We start from the raw sequence: 18,648 nt of genomic DNA on the forward strand, positions 1-18,648 counted from the left end.
ATATAGAATAGATGAGTAAAACTAGAGGTCCTGAATGTGTCCAACATGGAGGGTGCGTGACCCTGCATCCTACATGGATGAAAACCAATGGAGGTTAGGTAGTAGGATTGGTGACCCGGATCCTGATATTAAAGTTCCCTCTATAACGCTGAGCCATCTCACAATGATGCTTTTATATTACCAAGCATTATGTCGTATATAGCAGATTGCCAATCTGACTCAGCACTAGACGTGCCCGTCACTGACACAGCACAATCCCACTCATTTACACGGCTCGTACAGCAATGTCCTGCATGGTGACATTATCCTTAATAATGGTTTCAGTGACAATCCTGAACTAAAGCCTCCACTAATGAAACATTCACGGTAGATTCACATAAGACCTCTTCCTTCTGGATCAAAGGGTGCAATGACGCATCATAGCTGCTGTTGTGTCTTTCCATGCAGACACTGAGGATCTGTATCGGAAGTGTATATACTGCACAGAGACTACACAGTGACCGTCTTGTGAAAGAGAAATCTGAGAACTTTCTGAAGTCCAAGTCAATAGAAAATAAGCCTTATATTAATGTTCTGGTTGAGACTTATTATGAAAGGGGTCGTCTGGTTTAGAAAACCCATTTTCATAGACCCTATGATGCCATGCTAAGTAAATATCGGGTCTTTCTGTACAGGAATCTTATATCTTTGTCAGAGTGCGGAGAAGTTACAAAGAACATCTCTTGGAGGACTTCTCCTGTCCTTCATTATACTGACCGTCCGTTCATGTAGTCACTGTGTATTGCCTATATCCTTCTGGCGCTGCAGGGAAATTGAACAATTTGTGCCACCTTCCAGCCTGGCATTGTAAAGAATATATATTTGCCCTCTGCTGTCTCCTCCATTGTGACCGGCAGTCTGATGGCAGCTATAGCGTCAAGTCTAAACGCCTCCCATGCGCTGTGGAGGCATGGATCGTATTTGCTGCCGCCCTCATGCCATTATGACAACCACCTTAGATATAAGAGGACTGGACAACTCATAATAAGGGAGGAGGCGGTGGTAGATACAAGGAGAGAGGTAGGCCGGCTTCAAAGTCACTGTGGATGATCGCTTTAATTTCAAGGGATCCATCGAAGAAGTAGAAATGATCTATTGTGGAGAACCCCATAAAGAATTCTGATATCAACAATAATGCCAAATCTTTTCAGTAGGATCTCCTAAACCTACACGGGCATTTAGGTCGTAGAATAAAATGGTAATGTCCTCTTTCATTTACAATAAGCTCTGGAGGCAGATTCTCTGGGAGATCTATGTCCGGCCCATAGATCTTAGCTGATTTACATGTTAAGAAAAATGTGGATTTCTCTGGGATAAAACATCAAATTGCAGATATCAAGGTATCACTTTATTCAACTTTTTACGCCATGCATGTCTATACAGGCGGCTTAGGAGGGCTGATCCTACTGACAGATTCCCTTTAAAGTTTTGTAGAATCAAAAGATAATGTATTAGTTCTTTGCATGAATATTCAATCACTTCATAAAGGTTCTTAATCGATATGTACAGCAGGACACATGATGGAGAATTGGGCCGTGCTCTACTTGTAATTATAACCTTGTATTGAGTGATTATTTTGCTGAAAAAAAAAAGATCAGGTATAAAAGCAAAGTTCAGCGAGTGCATACCAGCAGGACGCATGTAAAGATTACAACTGCGGCAGAGAAGAGAGCCATCAGCTCCCGGCTTCACCACCATTAGGCAGGACACAGGCTGCCAGAGGCCAGGGCCATGAAAGAAATGTCAGGCCACGGGCCTGTACCGGTCCGGAGACTGCAGGAGGACACACCACAGCTCATAGACAGAGGGTAAGGTTTGAGTTTATTTTGTTCATTGCCAGGTACAGTGGGGGCATTATTATAGAGGGATTGTATTCCTATGAGGAGGCACAGAACAGCAGAGGTACGGGGCAGTATTACTATAATGAGAAGGCACTATGACTCTGTGCACAAAAGGAGGGTACTATTACTTAGCAGGGCACGGAGGGGCATCATGGATGGTAATATTTGGGTGTAAAGGAAGAGGGGAATGTGAAGAGGGCGATGAGCCAAAGATGTGTGTATTACATTCTGCAGAGACAAGTCACGGATAAAAGAAAAGGTCATAGCGGTCTGGGCAAAACGGAAAAGTGAATAACTACAAACAGCAAGAACGTCAGTGGATTTCTCTGTACAGTATACAAATATATGGTCTGCAGTGCTCTGGTATAAAGTGGATATCTACCAATATATGGTCACTCTATGGTGGCAATATCCGTCTCACTACAGTGGTTTTGGTTAATGATCAGTATAGTGGTATGATTCAGTCAGTAAAATATATGCTGATAATACTGCAGTATTTATGGTGATATTGGTCTTGGTACATTCATGTTTGGTTATGATCAGTACGGTGGCACTATTCGGTCATTATGTGGTGGTAATACGCGGTCACAGTGTGGTGGTATGATTTACTCTTATGTAACGGTATTGGGGGGAGGGGAGGGTTAGAGCTATTCAAGCTGATAACATGGTTGAATCCGTTGCTGTGATTAGAAACCAGTGGGTGCCATACCTTTTTTTTTTCTCTATTATCGGTGTTAGTATACTGTATTCTGAGCTCTGACTGAAGCCAATCTTCATACTCCCCACCATGGGAAGTATATTTGGGGGGGACAGCAATGGCCTATGTGCTTTCAAATGTCAGGGTTAAATTATAGCTCTGGTCCGGCCCTGTACTGAAAAAAACAAACAAACTTCATTTACTTTAATGGGGGATGAGCGTCAATGCAAGTCACAACCCATTGAATAGTGTAGTCCAGTTTCTGGGGAAATTTTTTTTTCTAAACCAGACAATCCCTTTAAAGCAGTGATGTCACGTCGACAGCACACATCACCGCAGTAGACAATAAATGTGGTCAGTGGCTGTGCTGTGGTAGACGGTACAAGTTGCTGAGCTCAGTGATTGGCCACAACGGTGATCTGCGTTGCCGGTGTGATGTCACCGCTGCAGCACAAAGACAGAGATCCCAACAGCGGTGGGGAGTCGGCGATAGGTTGAGGGAGGGCGAGAACCTGATCCGTTAGTTGTTGGGTATTTTACAGTGTTTGGGGCCCACTTTCCTGAAAGTGGAAAACCCCTTTAAGCTTATCCCGTAGCAGTATCAATGGTTCTATTATTTTTTTTACGCAAACAGTGCATTATTGCGCCTGACATGGCCACATGAAGCCCGGCACGGAGGTCTCGTATTAATGTTTGGAACTTTCTAAGCCACAAGACAGATCGAGCGCTCCCCCTCCCGTCCCCATCACTGCAGATGCTGGTCTCAGCCTCTCTTTGGGTTTTATTTATATCATCTTTTTTTAATCATTTTAACATTTAATGCTCCTCAATTAAAGTGTTTTTAGAGTGGATCCAGCTTAAATTGTGCATTAAGCACTTTGGTTAACGGTAGTTAAGGGCAAGGAGAGGGATTATAGTTGAGCATGTGTGCGTGTCAGAGAGTATATATATGTGCAGAGCGCTCTGCTGTAAAGCAGATTATGCTGCGGCATTTGCAATGGTTAGGGCAGCTCACAACCCGCATGCATATGGCTTGAGAGAGGAATTAACTCCTTCATTGGATGCAACAGTAATGCATGGTTGGCTCGTATATAGATTAGTTCTTCCTTGTGAGCAGCTTTTTAAGTTAAACTCACACGACCGATGTTCCTTATGTCACTTTACCGTGAAGGTGAATACAACCAAGGGAAAAATTAGCTGTCCGGAAACCTGCGATCTAAGCGCCGTTGCCAAATGTATTCAATAGCAGGTTAACGTTTCATTATAGACATAACTTGGGGATTTTACAATCTTTATGAACATTTGATCAGACAAATATATACATCAACCAAACACTATATTAATCATTATAGCCATCATTTTGGCTACGCTGGTGGGGAGCACAGTAATTCCGCAATTGCTTTGGACCTTTGCTTTACGTTGTTACTCTTCAGTAAATATTGCATATCTTTGTTCTGCGAGTTATTTTAATTACTGCACCATTGAAATTATATATTTACAATTACTGAATGTCAGGGAAATATTGAAAATATTCTATCTCCCCCTGTCATAGATAATAATAAGTCTTTCTCCCAAGCCCCTCTCCACCCCTCCCTTATCCACCTTTTGTCACAAGACAAGAGCTAGCAATTGACCACTTATCAGTACAAGAGCTGTCTCCATGTAAATCTCAGCACAAAACCCCAATTAACACACTCCTTAGTAAGGCCTTGTACACAAAATGCTGGCAAGAGAGGTGCCACCAACCTACTTAAAATGCGAGTAGATTTCCCCTGGCAAAGGCAGGGGACAATTAGAAGCAGGCTTGCGATAAATCTAGATACCTGTTGAAATTTAATTCCCAGGGCTTCAAAGAGAGTATAACAAAAGTCTCCAGACTCTTCAGGGACGAAAACGAAATATGGAATAACTAGAGTTCCATACATCTAATAATGATGGGACCCATATTTTTTAGTGACAGGGTTAGCTAGGGAATGATAGGGATATTTTCCTGTCGCTGTAAACACCTCCGTGGAGCTGTAGCGCAAAAGCACCAGAATAACGGATCGTAGGTACGCTATGCATGGTCTCTACAGAAAGGTAAATTCATAACAGAAAATATAGTATCACTTTTGGGCTTCTGCGAGCAACCAGGGATAAGTTATCGCGGAAGTTAGTTATTTTAATAAAAACATGAAGAGTGGAGCCCGAGCCCACATGATGTCACCACAGGGGTGTGTGGGCAGATCTCTCCTGCTGAACGGAAGATTGATCCACATTCATTGCGGGAGCATATAGTTAGTTATTATATGCAACGGATCCTGTTCGATAACAGTCAAATCAGAGGAGCGCTCCCCTCCAGCTATATTGAATCGTCTCCGTGATCGTATAGTAAGTTTCTGCTTTAATCCTTATTATTTTGTGTAACTGCTTATGTATTGTAACGTCTCCTTTGTAAAATCTTGTATATTTTTCTTAAATACTGCCTCCCTTTTGGATTAAATATAAAATTTAATAGTTCTGTTTCTTTTGTCCTGTAATCATTCCCTCCCACAAAGCCATATATGCTACCAGAACGCAGGCGTCCGGCCAGGCCTGTATTATATTTCAAACTTGGTCGGTGCTGGCAATATTAATAATCAGGCTATCATGAAGCTGACAGTGACCGTATGGAGGGCGTAAACACATATTACATGTGTTGGAATCCAGAGGTGTGACCCAATACGCTCACTGGTCGCTTGCGATACCTATGTAGAGATTAGTGGGGACCGTGTGCTCGCAGATCCCTGACGAAATCCTGACAGAGTGACGGCATGGTGAGATATTGCGTGATCTCCCCTGTGTCGTCTCGCTGTGGAATCCCTGACACTGAAGTATCAAATTTATATAATTTATGATTATCAACTTTTACACAATAGAAACAGATTTTCCCAAAATGATTTGCTTGTGTTACAGCATTTAAAGAGCAACTAGTTTTTTTTTTTTAATAAAATCATTTTTTAAAAAAGGTATGTATTTTTGTAATAAACTTCACTACCTTATTTTGTCTCCTTTCCTCCAAAGCACAATGCTGCAGTGCTGTTTTAACTGCCTAGTTCAGACTTGTTAAGAATCTGCTGCTCCGTAATAATTCCCACTCTACTTACAGAGTAGGGGACTTTCCCTGTCTGATCTTCTCTGTTCTCTTCTCCCATCCTCAGACAGGCAAAGTACTGTACTCAGGGTATAGTATGGTCTGAATCTGAGAAGAGAACTTATGCTATATTATTAACACTGGGTCCGTTTTTGTCCAATTTGTTTATATTGTTCAATGCAGAGTCTGAATTGGTCCAACACAGATTGAGAAGTAGAAATAGTTTTTTAATCAATGTCTCATTGTATTTTTTATATATTTGTATATCAATGTTCTAATATCACTGCTGTCATTATCTGTCTAGACATTGCATATTTTTTTATTTCAAGTTTATGCAGGGTGATTTTCCCCTGGGGCATCTCACCCATCTGATTCCTGTTCTCCAATTATTCCTTTCTTCCTTAAAGGTTCATTCTGTCTGTCTCATTACTCTGATACCAAAGCCTAAGGACGCTTGGGAGTTTGAAACACGTTTGGTTGCGTACATTTTTTTTCTGCCTTCGTCCCCCCTCCACCTCTTGTCAGAGGTTTCAACGCCTGTTATTAATTTTGTCATATTTCCCCTTAATTTTTAAAATGTTTATAATAAAAGGACTATTGGTTTTAACACATCATGAAAATATGAATCTGGGAGCTGGATCATATCCTTTCTTCCCCTGCAATCCTCACAACAAGAACAGTGCGCGCTTGTCAGGATTATTCAGTGCGGGCAGTCATGTGACGTACGATTTGCACACTTCCGACCACATTCCGACTAGGCGTGCCCAGATTCACTCAATTCCCTTGTACTAAGTGAGGCTGCGCAAGTCTAGTCGGCACATGACTGCAAATCGCATACTTGGTCACTTGCGCACCCGCTTCCATCACCAGAGAATCCTGCAAGTTTGCAGTGTGCGCGCTGTGAGGATACACAAGTCTGCAGTCATAGAGTAACAGCAGACTTCAACCCCAAGGCTGGATAACCCCTTTAAATAAAAAACAAACAAACAAAAAAAAACATTTGGTTACACCATAAAGAACCAGAACATTTTGATTTTTCTGTTAGTGGAGCTTTGTGATGGCTTGTACAAGGGGAAAAAAAAAAAAAAATCATTTTTTTTTTTCTTACTGAACTTTTCTTTTACCATTTTTTTTTTTTTTTTTAAGTCTTTTGTACTTGAACAGACAACAAATGCACAGTCACTCTGCAGTATCCAAGTATAGAAGTAAAGAGGCATCTGATTAGCAGAGAAACATTTCTTTTAGGATATATTACAAAGTTTATTACCTTTGCATGCATCAATGAAGGGGGGAATAAGATGAAACAATAATTACAGCTTAATAAAAAAACAACAAAACAAATAGCATGTGAAGGCCAGAAAGGGTTAACTCGTGGTCAGCTTTATTTTGCACGGTGTTAAAGGCTTGGAGGTTTGTCATGTTCACCGAATGTGGCATGTTGCTTTAACATATGTGAAATTTCTTTGTTGTCTGTGACTTCATGTGGCTGGAAACCATCGTTGTCCACAAGAGAAGGGTCCGCGCCGTGGTCCAAGAGCAGATCCACTATATCGGCAAACTCACAAGCAGAAGCTGCAAAACATTTGCAGAAATGAACAATATGATACAAAAAGTAAGAATTCTATAACGTTATTTACACAGTGTGCAACAGGCTCAAGGTGCACCAAGGGCTTTGTAGTCCACATTCTCCATCCCACTCTTTATAACAGAAAAGTACAGCCATCAAATAACAAAAAAGTAATAACCAATCTGCACGGATTGGATTTGTTTTTGCCATACACGGTTTTGGGAACATAATTTATAAACATGGATGCCCATCTAGGACTACGTTATTTTAAAAGAGAAAACACAGGAAATGTTTCCACTGGCCACTAGGTCTTACACTAGACTCATACTTCCTGTTCTGACTTTTCAGCAGTCTCATTATCATCACAGATATATCATCATGATTACAGTGAAAGTCAACATCTCTATATACAGTAGATAACACAGGATACACCATTCACAATATGCAATGGTCAAAGCTTTCCTCCTGCACAATAACCAAACACGTAGGGTCTGAGACAGACTCTTCTGTTAATGTACGTGTGCCTAAAAGGAAGTAAGAGTCTAATACAGAACTAGTGGCGAGTGAGAGAATTGCAAGATTTTTAATATAGGGATATGACATTTTTTTTTTTTTTTTAAATGCATTTTACATAAAAATCAGATTTAAACAATAGGTCATTTTCTGATGACATATTCCCTTTAACTATTTTTTCCCACAAGATAAGTAAGGTCATGGTCGAAAGCAGGGCTGTGGAGTCAGTAAGCCAAACCACCGACTCCTCAATTTCTATGACTCTGACTCCCTCATACACGGCTCATGTTTAAGTGATAAATTTACTGTAGCACAGATTCATCTCAGCTAAAAGTCTAGACCCTTAGATCAGGAATAGGACAGACATTTATAGGACATTTCAGAACATTCCAAAATTCTTAAGAAAAAAATATTCCCCACAAACTGCATTGAACTTCTGTACCCAATTTATTATATATTTTAGGAGTTGGAGTCGGTCCATTTTATACCGACTCCACCAAAATGGACTCCAACTCCACAGCCCTGGTCAAAAGTGTTGGCACCTTTGAAGTTGCTCCAGAAAATTATTGCAATTACACATGTTTTGTTAAACACATTTTTATTTCCTTTGTGTGTACTGGAACACCACAAAAAAAGAGGAAAAAAAGGCAAATTGGACATAACTTCACACAAAAACCCCAAAATGGGCTGGACAAAATTGTTGGCACCTTTACAAAATTGTAGGTAAACAACTTTGTTTCAAGTATGTGATGCTCGTTCACACTCACCTGTGGCAAGTAACGGGTGTGGGCAATATGAAAATCACACCTGAAACCAGATAAAAATGGGAGAATTTGACTCAATGTTTGTATTGTGTGTATGTGTGTGCCACACTAAGCATGGAGAACAGAAAGAGTCCTTGAGTACCAAAATTGTTGAAAAATATCAACAATCTCACTTGATGTTCCTTTGTCCATGGTACGCAACATAATCAAGAAGTTTACAACCCATGGCACTGTAGCTAATCTCCCTGGACATGGACGGCAGAGAAAAATTTATGAAAGGTTGCAATGTAGGATAGTCCGGATGATGGATAAGCAGCCCCAATCAAGCTCCAAAGAAATTCAAGCTGTCCTGCAGGCTCTGGATGCATCAATGTCAGTGCGAACTATCCGTCAACATTTGAATGAAATGTAACGCTATGGCAGGAGACCCAGGAGGACCTCACTGCTGACAGAGACATAGAAAAGCTAGACAGCAGTTTGCCAAAATATACGTGAGTAAGCCAAAATCGCTTCCAGGAAAGAGTCTTGTGGACCAAGATAGCACTTTTTGGTAAAGCACATCATTGTTTACCGAAAAAGGAATGAGGCCTACAAAGAAAAGAACACAGTACCTACAGTGAAATATGGTGGAGGTTCAAACATGTTTTGGGGTTGTTTTGCTGCCTCTGGCACCGGGTGGCTTGACTGTGTGCAAGGCATCATGAAATCTGAAGATTACCAAAGGATTTTGGGTAGCAATGTAGTGCCTGGTGTCAGAAAGCTGGGCATGTGTCCATTAGGACAATAACCCCAAACATACTTCAAAAAGCATGCAGAAATGTATGGAAACAAAGCGCTGGAGAGTTCTGAAGTGGCAGTAATGAGTCCAGATCTAAATCCCATTGACACCTGTGGAGAGATCTGAAAATTGCGGTTAGGAGAAGGCGCCTTCACATATGAGAGACCTGGAGCAGTTTGCAAATGAAGAGTGGTCCAAAATTCCAGGTGAGAGGTGGAAGAATCTTGTTGATGGTTATAGGAAGCGATTGATTGCAGTTATTTATTCCAAAGGGTGTGCACCCAAATATTAAGTTGAGGGTGCCAACAATTTTGTCTGCCCATTTGTGGTGAAATTATGTCCAATTTGCCTTTTTTTCTCTGTTTTTTTGTGTTGCTCCAATACACACAAAGGAAATAAACATGTGTATAACAAAACATGTGTAATTGCAATAATTTTTTGGGGCAAATACTTATTATCTGGAACAATTTCACAGAGGCCAACACTTTCGGCCATGACTGTACTACATTTTCATCAATGAAGGCCCTCACTAAACAGTAATATGAGGGTTCTCTATTACGCCAGCAAGTCTGTGTGAATGTCGGTCGAGAATGAACGCTGGTGCGTCCAAGAAATCTGTGGGTATTTATGGAAAATGGCAAGTGTGCTGACTCGGAGGATTTCCTATGGAGCAGCAGCAATCACTGATCTATACAACTTCCTACCATGGACAGGCTGGTGAAGAAAAACTAGGGCACCTTCAACATCAGATCACTGGGTGTTCCGGCCCCCAAAGATCTGCTGCTCAGCACCTCTACATTAGATTGGATATAGGGAGAAGTTAATAGTAAAAAAAATAAAATAAAATAAAAAATGATGCGACGTGAAATAGTCTACTAATAGAATAAGTCAACTTATACAGGTCTATTTAGTTTAAACTTTTGTTATTTGTGTGGTTAAAAACGGAGTTTGTTGCTGATATCAAACAAACATATCGGTCCTGAAGGGATGAAACCTGATGGAAAACCTTCCAAAGTGCCTGATTTACCCAAGTGGCAAATTGGTCCAGTCATTTGGCAATAAATAAATATTTGCATTAATGTTCAATTTTTTGGGAAAATATCTCGAGAAAGGTAGGTCCTAGATAGCTTAAATCTTGTGTTAAACCTTCCGAGCTGCCCGATATACCAATGTGCCAAATTTGGTGCCAATTGCTCCAGTCGTTTGACTGTTAAAATGTAGTTTTGTATTTCATTTTTTTTTTTTTGCAAATATTTCGAGAATGGTAGGTCCTAGACAGCTAAACATGGTCTAAAACCTTCGGAAGAGCCCGATTTACCTACCGTAAGTGTCAAATTTTGGGCAGAATGGTCCAGTTATTTGCCTGTAAATTAACATTTACTTTTGCATTCCAGTTTTTTTTGGCAAATATCTCGAGGAAACGGTAGGCCTTAGAGAGCTGAAGCCTGGTCTTAAAACCTTCAAAAGAGCCTCATTTAGGTCTGGCCTGATTTAGGTCTAGTTTTTAGGCCGTGCATAATGAATGGACATCAGGCAACAGAAATTAATTTTTATATATAAAGAGATAGAGAAAAGACACCAATTAAAGACCATATAAAAGGGCCGATAGCTGAACGAACACTCGTAAGAATGCTGGTTTCCAATCACTGGTGAACAAGGCAACGAGCCACCAAATGTAGTTAGTCGTCTGATGGCATCTTCTATGCAGACTAAAGGATATTAGTTGTCGGCAGCACATCTCCCCCGTACAGTCAGATGTGCTGCCGACAACTTTTCAAACTGTATGCAGAACGAACGACCCATATTAAAGCATCAATCATCCCTATACACTTTGCATTGGGTCATGTGGAAGAACCTTTATATGAGTGCCAATAGGCTTGTTATATTTTCATATGGCACTTCTTATGGGCAAAAATCTTGCTGTGAAAACACTGCTATAGAAGAAAAAAAAAGCCTCCAACCTTAGAATACATTTATATAGTCATATGTGAATTAGCCCCAATGAGCTACTCCACATGGCAGTCCATGCTGAAAATCTGCAGCACAAATCACACAATCATTCTTCGATGTCTGCCATGGATTCCACTTCAAAAACATGATTGTGCGAATTTGCCTTTAATGCAGATTTTTTGGTACAACAGTCCCAACCTCACCCCTATCATCTATGTGAGAATGAAGCCATATATTCCTTATAATACAGATCAGCAGGGCTATAGAGTTTCCGGAATTACACAGCACCGGCTGCGTCCATGATGTCCGTCATCCCTCCATCACTAGCAGATCTGTAGAAAGCTAGATCGGGAGGCCTTCATGCACGCTAGATGACATTTTTAAAAGGCATCTGGAATATTAGCGCAAATATTTTTTAGGGGAAGTGATTGCGATTCCTCTAAGCGACGCGGCCACTTTAAAACCCTGATTGCGATTCTTTTCACAGTGATGACAGGAGAGATGTATATGGCCTCCTCCCCTGTGCCAGATGGGGACTTGTCTGACTCTAACCTCTCTCCATTGCTTGAAATAGACTGATTTCCACTGGGAGATGTTGAAAATAGTATTTTATACCCTTATTGCAGGGTATCTTCAAGAATGGAGGCAGAGCCCAAGAGGGAGGGGAGCTGGATGCTGACCTTGGACAGGCACAAGCGAGAAAGATGGATTTACAACCATTTTATGGGGGGCTTGACCTTTGTTATTACTTCTTGCGGTCAGGTTGCAGATAACTCATGCAAAAAGGATCTGCCCCTGCACATAAAGGGTTTAGGGATCGTCAGATGTTACTCTGAGGGTCTACTGCAGTGCACTTCAATCTACAGCAACAGGCCCCCCAAAGCCAGTTATCTCAAGAGGGTGTTAAACAAGTACAGGAACTTCTCCACAGGTGACAGAAACACTTATACTCCCCAGATTACATGTAAGCACTGTATGGGGGTTTCTGCCCCTAATGAGCACCGATCAAGTGCATTGGTGCTTGTCTATATGTCCTTTTACATGTGACAATGCAAATTGTAATGGGGATTGTTGGTCTGTGGAGGACACGTTCACCAAGTACAGAGATGTGATGCCGACAATGATGATATTTAGGCAGCATAAATGATTAGAGCAAGCAAAAAACAAGCGTTTGGGCCAATCATCAAAAATGTGAGTTTTTATGAAAGCTTGTTCTTCCGTTAAGAGACCTGTGTAAAGGAGTCTTTTAGGCAGCGCGCACATTTTTCTACAGAGGTGCAGCCTAGGTCACTGGCCACCTCTGCTGTCTGTCATAGGTGGATGGTTTCCTAGGCAAGCAACAAGCACTTACAAGCTAACTGTTATGCAGCTTGCAGACACTGCTGTGAAGCTGGTGGATCTGGCCAGGTTTGGAGGGCCTGGGCTTCTCCGAGGCTGCAGAGGAACATCGGAGAGTGTAGAGTTTGGGCCGGATGATTAGCTATGCTCCCGAATCATTAGGAGCACACCTTTCTCCGGGAAGCAGATAGTCAGGAGGCAAGGGAGTGGTGGGCTCCTCAACAGCCCTAATGAGAAAACCCCTTTAAAAAAAAAAAAAGAAAAAAAAGTATAATGCTTAACCCCCCCCCCCACACACACAGTGTTAATGTCTCCGTACAATGATGATGTAACAAGTACGTATATTGCAATGATAAGAATAATAAACAGGAAGTAAGGTAAGGAAAATCCTACTTACCGTAATGCAGTGGTGTCTGCCCTTCAGCGTCCTGAAAGAATTAAAAAATAAAATAAATAAAATATATGGATCAATTTTTCCCACAAACCTACATATAGTTGTGTAAATGGATTGGCAGGTCTCCGAAAGCTTCCTATAAGTGTCCCCTATTGATAAGCCGTCACATCATAGACCGGGAAAGCATTAATGTATTCCGCGTCTTCATCCTGAGTGACTGATATATAGGAAAAGCAAACCTCTGACACCATCCTGGAATCGTCCCCATGTAGCGCAGGAGGTGTCACAGGTAGACAAAGTGATGCAGTATGCCATTCATTATGCCACAAATAGTGGGCCCACTAGAGCGCTAATGTGAACTTGGACCATCGAATCAATGGCGCTATATAAATTAATAATAATAACTTGCCTTGAAAATCGCAAATACACAACAGAAGTCACCGGTGTCCAGACTCATGTGATCTTAAAAGGGAATCACCGCTTTGACAAATAAAGACCATTTGTAAAATGAAGAGTTGAACAGTTTTCCCCATGTAACCTGCTCTCCTCCACACTGAAATTGCAACACTAAGAAGAAAAAGTCATGGAGCAATGGAAATCTTAGGATCAATAGAGATGTTAATTACCGTATATACAAATGATGGAGAAAAAAAAAGGATTTTTTTTTAAAAATATCCTGGTATTTACATGTAAGTACAGAGCAAGACAGCAATGGAGGCTGGAACGGAGGTCTATTCTCTTTAGCGATGAGTTTCGCTTTTGTCTTGGATGCAGTAATAACTGGAGATCGGTCCGGAGACCCGGTGGGCAACGCTATGAAGAGGCCTCAACAAGGGAAGGTCACTCTGATCTCAGTCCTGGGTGGGGTGGCATAATGAATGATTGCCAGACTCCTCTGGCCTTCATTCCAGGTACACTAATCGTTCCGTGTTACATGGATTTGGTAGTGGAACTTTTCCAAACTCTTCCAAAAGCTGTTTTTTTTTCCACAAGACAATGTCTGGAGGCATATTGCTCATGCTACTGTGAGCAGCCTGCATAGTATAAAATGTGGTACAATGACCTACAGCATCTCTGGACTTGTCTCCAATCAAGCACATCTGAGATGTCATTAGTCAGCAAAGGGAACTACCAGCAGTGGATCTTGATGATTTGCCCAAATGCATTCAGCGCGGCACAACATTCCTCAGACCATCATTAATAACCTCATTGATAGCAGCCAAGATGTGTAATTGCAGGGATACGCAATACTGAATAAATAGAGATGTTCTGAAAATTTTGTTTCCATTTTCTCATCATTAACATGTCTATCATCCTGTGATTTTCATAATTTTACAGCTTTTTGGTGGTGCAATTTTAGGAGTGTATATATCTGCTTGCAGTCACCTAATGGGAACCTGCTTTTCCATCGTCCTGGTGAATTGACAGACACACAGGCAATATGGTTTCAGTACAGATATCAGAGCTGTGTCTTGCAATGAACAGTACAGACAGCAGTCCTTTTTCAGCAAACTTCAGGAGCGCACTGCTCCTCTGCCTCCTGCTTGCCCGGGGGACGGTGCGCTCCTGAAGACTGAAAGTTTGAGCTGGCGGCATGGCTGAGCCACTAGCCTGGACGGTGCGTTCTCTGGTACAGCGGCTTTGCCTCTGCAGCATCGGATGAATGCAGGGACACTGAAATTAGGCAGCCTCAGAGCAGCGCTTGAAAAATCTATGACAAAGAGCTTGCAAGTGCACGCTCCTGGTCTAGCAAACTAGCAACCTCGGAGTTGGCTGGTACACTTGGCAATGAACTATAAACTAAACACTTAAAAATTCCCCTGTACCTGTGAACGGAAAGGAATTTTATGAAGAAATAAATTGCAAAGGTCTTTGTTTATACTAGCACTTTGCAATTGTACTTATTTAATAAGATGTGACAATCCCCTAACGCACGATCACCAAATCTGTTATTACCTAGTGGTAGAATATTGATAACTGTTCCTTACAACTTATTTAAAGCACCACCCAAATGCTCTAAAAACTTGCCAAAAGTGTGTCAAATCCCATAATTTCACATTTATATTAATCATATTCCCTAGAGTTTCTCTCAAGTAAACCTCCATTCGTGTCTTTTTCGCATCTTGGGGTGTAAATACAGAACAACTGATATCTATGCCAGCGATGAGTTGACATAAATCTCCACTATGATCTACTCCAAATTCGGGTGTAAGTACTAGTAAATATTTGGGCAAGCAGTTGACGATGTCCTGTTCTCAGAGTCCCATCTTCATTTTGAAAAAGTGCAGTGCAAAACTGGAAAAATTGGAGAAAAAAAAAATGTGCAAAAACTTTCTCACTATTGATACTTAAAACTTTCTTACTATTAAACCTACAAAATATTCTGAACATAAAACTATTGGTAAAAAAAAAAAGAAGCTAAAAATGAAATAAAAAATTACAACATGAATTTCAGTGATATTCCACTATATGGATGCGACAAGTGACCATGCTGATGGACTGCAGACCACCCAGTAGAGCAGTGGTTAACTTAAACTGACAGTGCCCTTAATAGGCTGTCCCCGGAGAAGGAATACAGAGGTTAATGAATACAAAGAAACACAAAGCTGGGGAGGTCTCCGAATTCCACCTGACCCTGCAGAGAGATGGAGAGAATAGGGGACAGATGATGCGGGTGGGAGGAAGGGACGGGAGACTCGTGCCAGCCTTTAAACAACCAAACATCTGAGGCCTGCCACGCGCTCATGATTGGATTAACATCTTAGCTCCCAACAGATGAGTCGCTTGTCTGATGGGATCACAGGAGGCAACAAAGGTCTTCTCCCATCATTTACTGTGTATGTGGCTAGGGAAAACCATTGAAAGGTTTCCAAAAAAAAAAAGTAAAAATAGCAAACCCAATCCATAGCATGGAATATGTAGACCCTGCACCCTGCACACCGGCCCTATACTACACCTCACAGCCATGACTACGCGTTTTTGGTAAAAGGTGAAAGTTGAAATATGTCAGGATTTATTCTTTGACCCCATCTTCACACTAGCTCTGAGCCTATGTGGGGTTTGTGGCACAAATAGTGCAGAATATAAGCTTCCGCCATCATCAGAAATTCCAGAACCCCAAGACAAGGACCAATTTACTTTTAACAAGTAAGACCTGTCCACAGCGGAGGCTCCCTTTAAGGATATCCTGTTGGTTATTGATTTCTCCAAGGACACAGTGGTTACTACATCCTGCAGTCTTTGGATCACCGCTATATCACTAAATACATTTACAGCATCAAGATGAAGGTTAAAATAATGGTACAGATTTTTTTTTTCTGCACCCAAGTCATTACTGAAGAATAAGGCAGAGGCTTCTGTGTATACGTCATGTATGACTGTATTAGTTGAGGAGACATTTCTAGGATGATGGCCAGCTTGATTCCTTCTTCACACACAATAAGGTGGCCTACATTTCCCATGATGCCTCTCTTTGCAGAGGGGGTATAGTCGCATGGTATTACAGTTTATTTTGCTCTGTGTCCTATCTAAGAGTATATGTACACGACATGTTAGAAATGCTTTGGAGTAATTTTTGTTGCTCTTTTAACAGCTTTTTAGTTACTTATATATAAAGTAGTAAGCGACCGATGGAAGACGCCAGAAGAATAGACCGATCACTACTTTTAGCTGCTTTACGGCTTTTGAAGCCTGAAACGGTTAAGAGATGATGAAAACAACAAAACATATGCACAGCAAGTCGTTTTTATATTATAGTGCAAACTTTCATTATTTTTTAACATTTGTTGAGTGTTTGTGCAGGAATCCACCTATAAGTGTGTACAGTGCACTTACAATGGCCGATTATCGTGAACAAGGGTACCTGGAAATGCTCGTTTCCTGATAATTTGATAGAATAAACAATCTTCAGATCACCCGACAAACAAGCAAAACAATGATCTTCTGGGAAGAATGACGATCTATGTGCACAGAACGATCCATTACCGATCATTCTGTGTGCATGGGAAATATAGTCGGCCTGTCTAAACAGGCTATTAAACGACCACTGATCAGCAAACATGTAAGCAATCGGCGGTCATTTGCTAGTGTAAACTACATATGTCAAACTCTGACCTGCAGGGTGAGCATATTTGGCTCGCGACACGGGGCAGGTCCCCAAAGTTTATTTGGCCCACAACGCCACTTTTGCTCGGCATCGCACTTTCAACTATATCGGTACCCTAGATACCAACAGAGTTGAAAACAATAATGGAGGAGGGAGCATCAGCTGACGTTCTCTCTTCCATCATTCCCACTCTGCGCCTGACATCTCTGCGCAGCGGGCGTGATGACATCATTACAACGCGCCCGCTGTACCGGGATGAGCAGAGAATCAGAAGACACCATGAAAAGACCGGAGCAGAGGTGAGGATTTATTTTTTTAATGTGGGGCCTATTATACTGTATGGAGGACTATCTGGGGCCGTTATACTGTATGGGGGACTATGTGGGGCCTATTATACTGTATGGAGGACTATGTGGGACCCATTATACTGTATGGAGGACTATGTGGGGCTCATTATTCTGTATGGAGGACTATGTGAGGCCCATTATACTGTATGGAGGACTTTGTGGGGCCCACTATTATGTATGGAGGACTATGTGAGGCCCATTATACTGTATGGAGGACTATGTGGTGCTCATTATTCTGTATGGAGGACTATGTGAGGCTCATTATACTGTATGGAGGACTATGTGAGACCCATTATACTTTATGGAGGACTATGTGGGGCCCATTATACTGTATGGAGGACTATGTGGGGCTCATTCTGTATGGAGGACTATGTGAGGCCCATTATACTGTATGGAGGACTTTGTGGGGCCCACTATTATGTATGGAGGACTATGTGAGGCCCATTATACTGTATGGAGGACTATGTGGTGCTCATTATTCTGTATGGAGGACTATGTGAGGCTCATTATACTGTATGGAGGACTATGTGAGGCTCATTATACTGTATGGAGGACTATGTGAGACCCATTATACTTTATGGAGGACTATGTGGGGCCATTATACTGTATAGAGGACTATGGAGGGCCCATTATTCTGTATAGAGGTCTACAGTACAGACCAAAAGTTTGGACACACCTTCTCATTTAAAGATTTTTCTGTATTTTCATGACTTTGAAAATTGTACATTCACACTGAAGGCATCAAAACTATGAATTAACACATGTGGAATTATATACTTAACAAAAAAGTGTGAAACAACTGAAAATATGTCTTATATTCTAGGTTCTTCAAAGTAGCCACCTTTTGCTTTGATGACTGCTTTGCACACTCTTGGCATTCTCTTGATGAGCTTCAAGAGGTAGTCACCGGAAATGGTTTTCACTTCACAGGTGTGCCCTGTCAGGTTTAATAAGTGGGATTTCTTGCCTTATAAATGGGGTTGGGACCATCAGTTGTGTTGTGCAGAAATCAGGTGGATACACAGCTGATAGTCCTACTGAATAGACTGTTAGAATTTGTATTATGGCAAGAAAAAAGCAGCTAAGTAAAGAAAAACGAGTGGCAATCATTACTTTAAGAAATGAAAGTCAGTCAGTCCGAAAAATTGGGCAAAATTTGAATGTGTCCCCAAGTGCAGTTGCAAAAACCATCAAGCGCTACAA

The 18,648-nt window shown here is 41.4% G+C and overlaps 1 protein-coding gene across 2 annotated transcripts in view; it reads right to left on the reverse strand.

The window, feature by feature from the left end:
* Positions 1–6,924: 6,924 nt before the first annotated feature.
* ACBD6 (acyl-CoA binding domain containing 6) overlaps positions 6,925–18,648 on the reverse strand; it is a 107,283-nt gene continuing 95,559 nt past the window's right edge. Inside the window, exons 7-9 of one of the 2 annotated variants that reach the window (XM_073643283.1) lie at positions 12,997–13,027; positions 8,537–8,576; positions 7,049–7,261 (exon numbers count right to left, since the gene is read on the reverse strand). In XM_073643283.1, coding sequence (XP_073499384.1) covers positions 7,249–7,261; positions 8,537–8,576; positions 12,997–13,027 — 84 coding nt within the window. In that variant the 3' untranslated portion in view covers positions 7,049–7,248. Of the gene's footprint in view, positions 7,262–8,536; positions 8,577–12,996; positions 13,028–18,648 lie in introns of both variants that reach the window. The other variant, XM_073643282.1, reaches the window with a different exon arrangement.

The sequence above is a fragment of the Phyllobates terribilis genome, unplaced genomic scaffold (assembly GCF_046119375.1).
Source record: "Phyllobates terribilis strain yellow unplaced genomic scaffold, ASM4611937v1 Scaffold_8__6_contigs__length_399053987, whole genome shotgun sequence".
Classification (NCBI taxonomy): Eukaryota; Metazoa; Chordata; class Amphibia; order Anura; family Dendrobatidae; genus Phyllobates; species Phyllobates terribilis.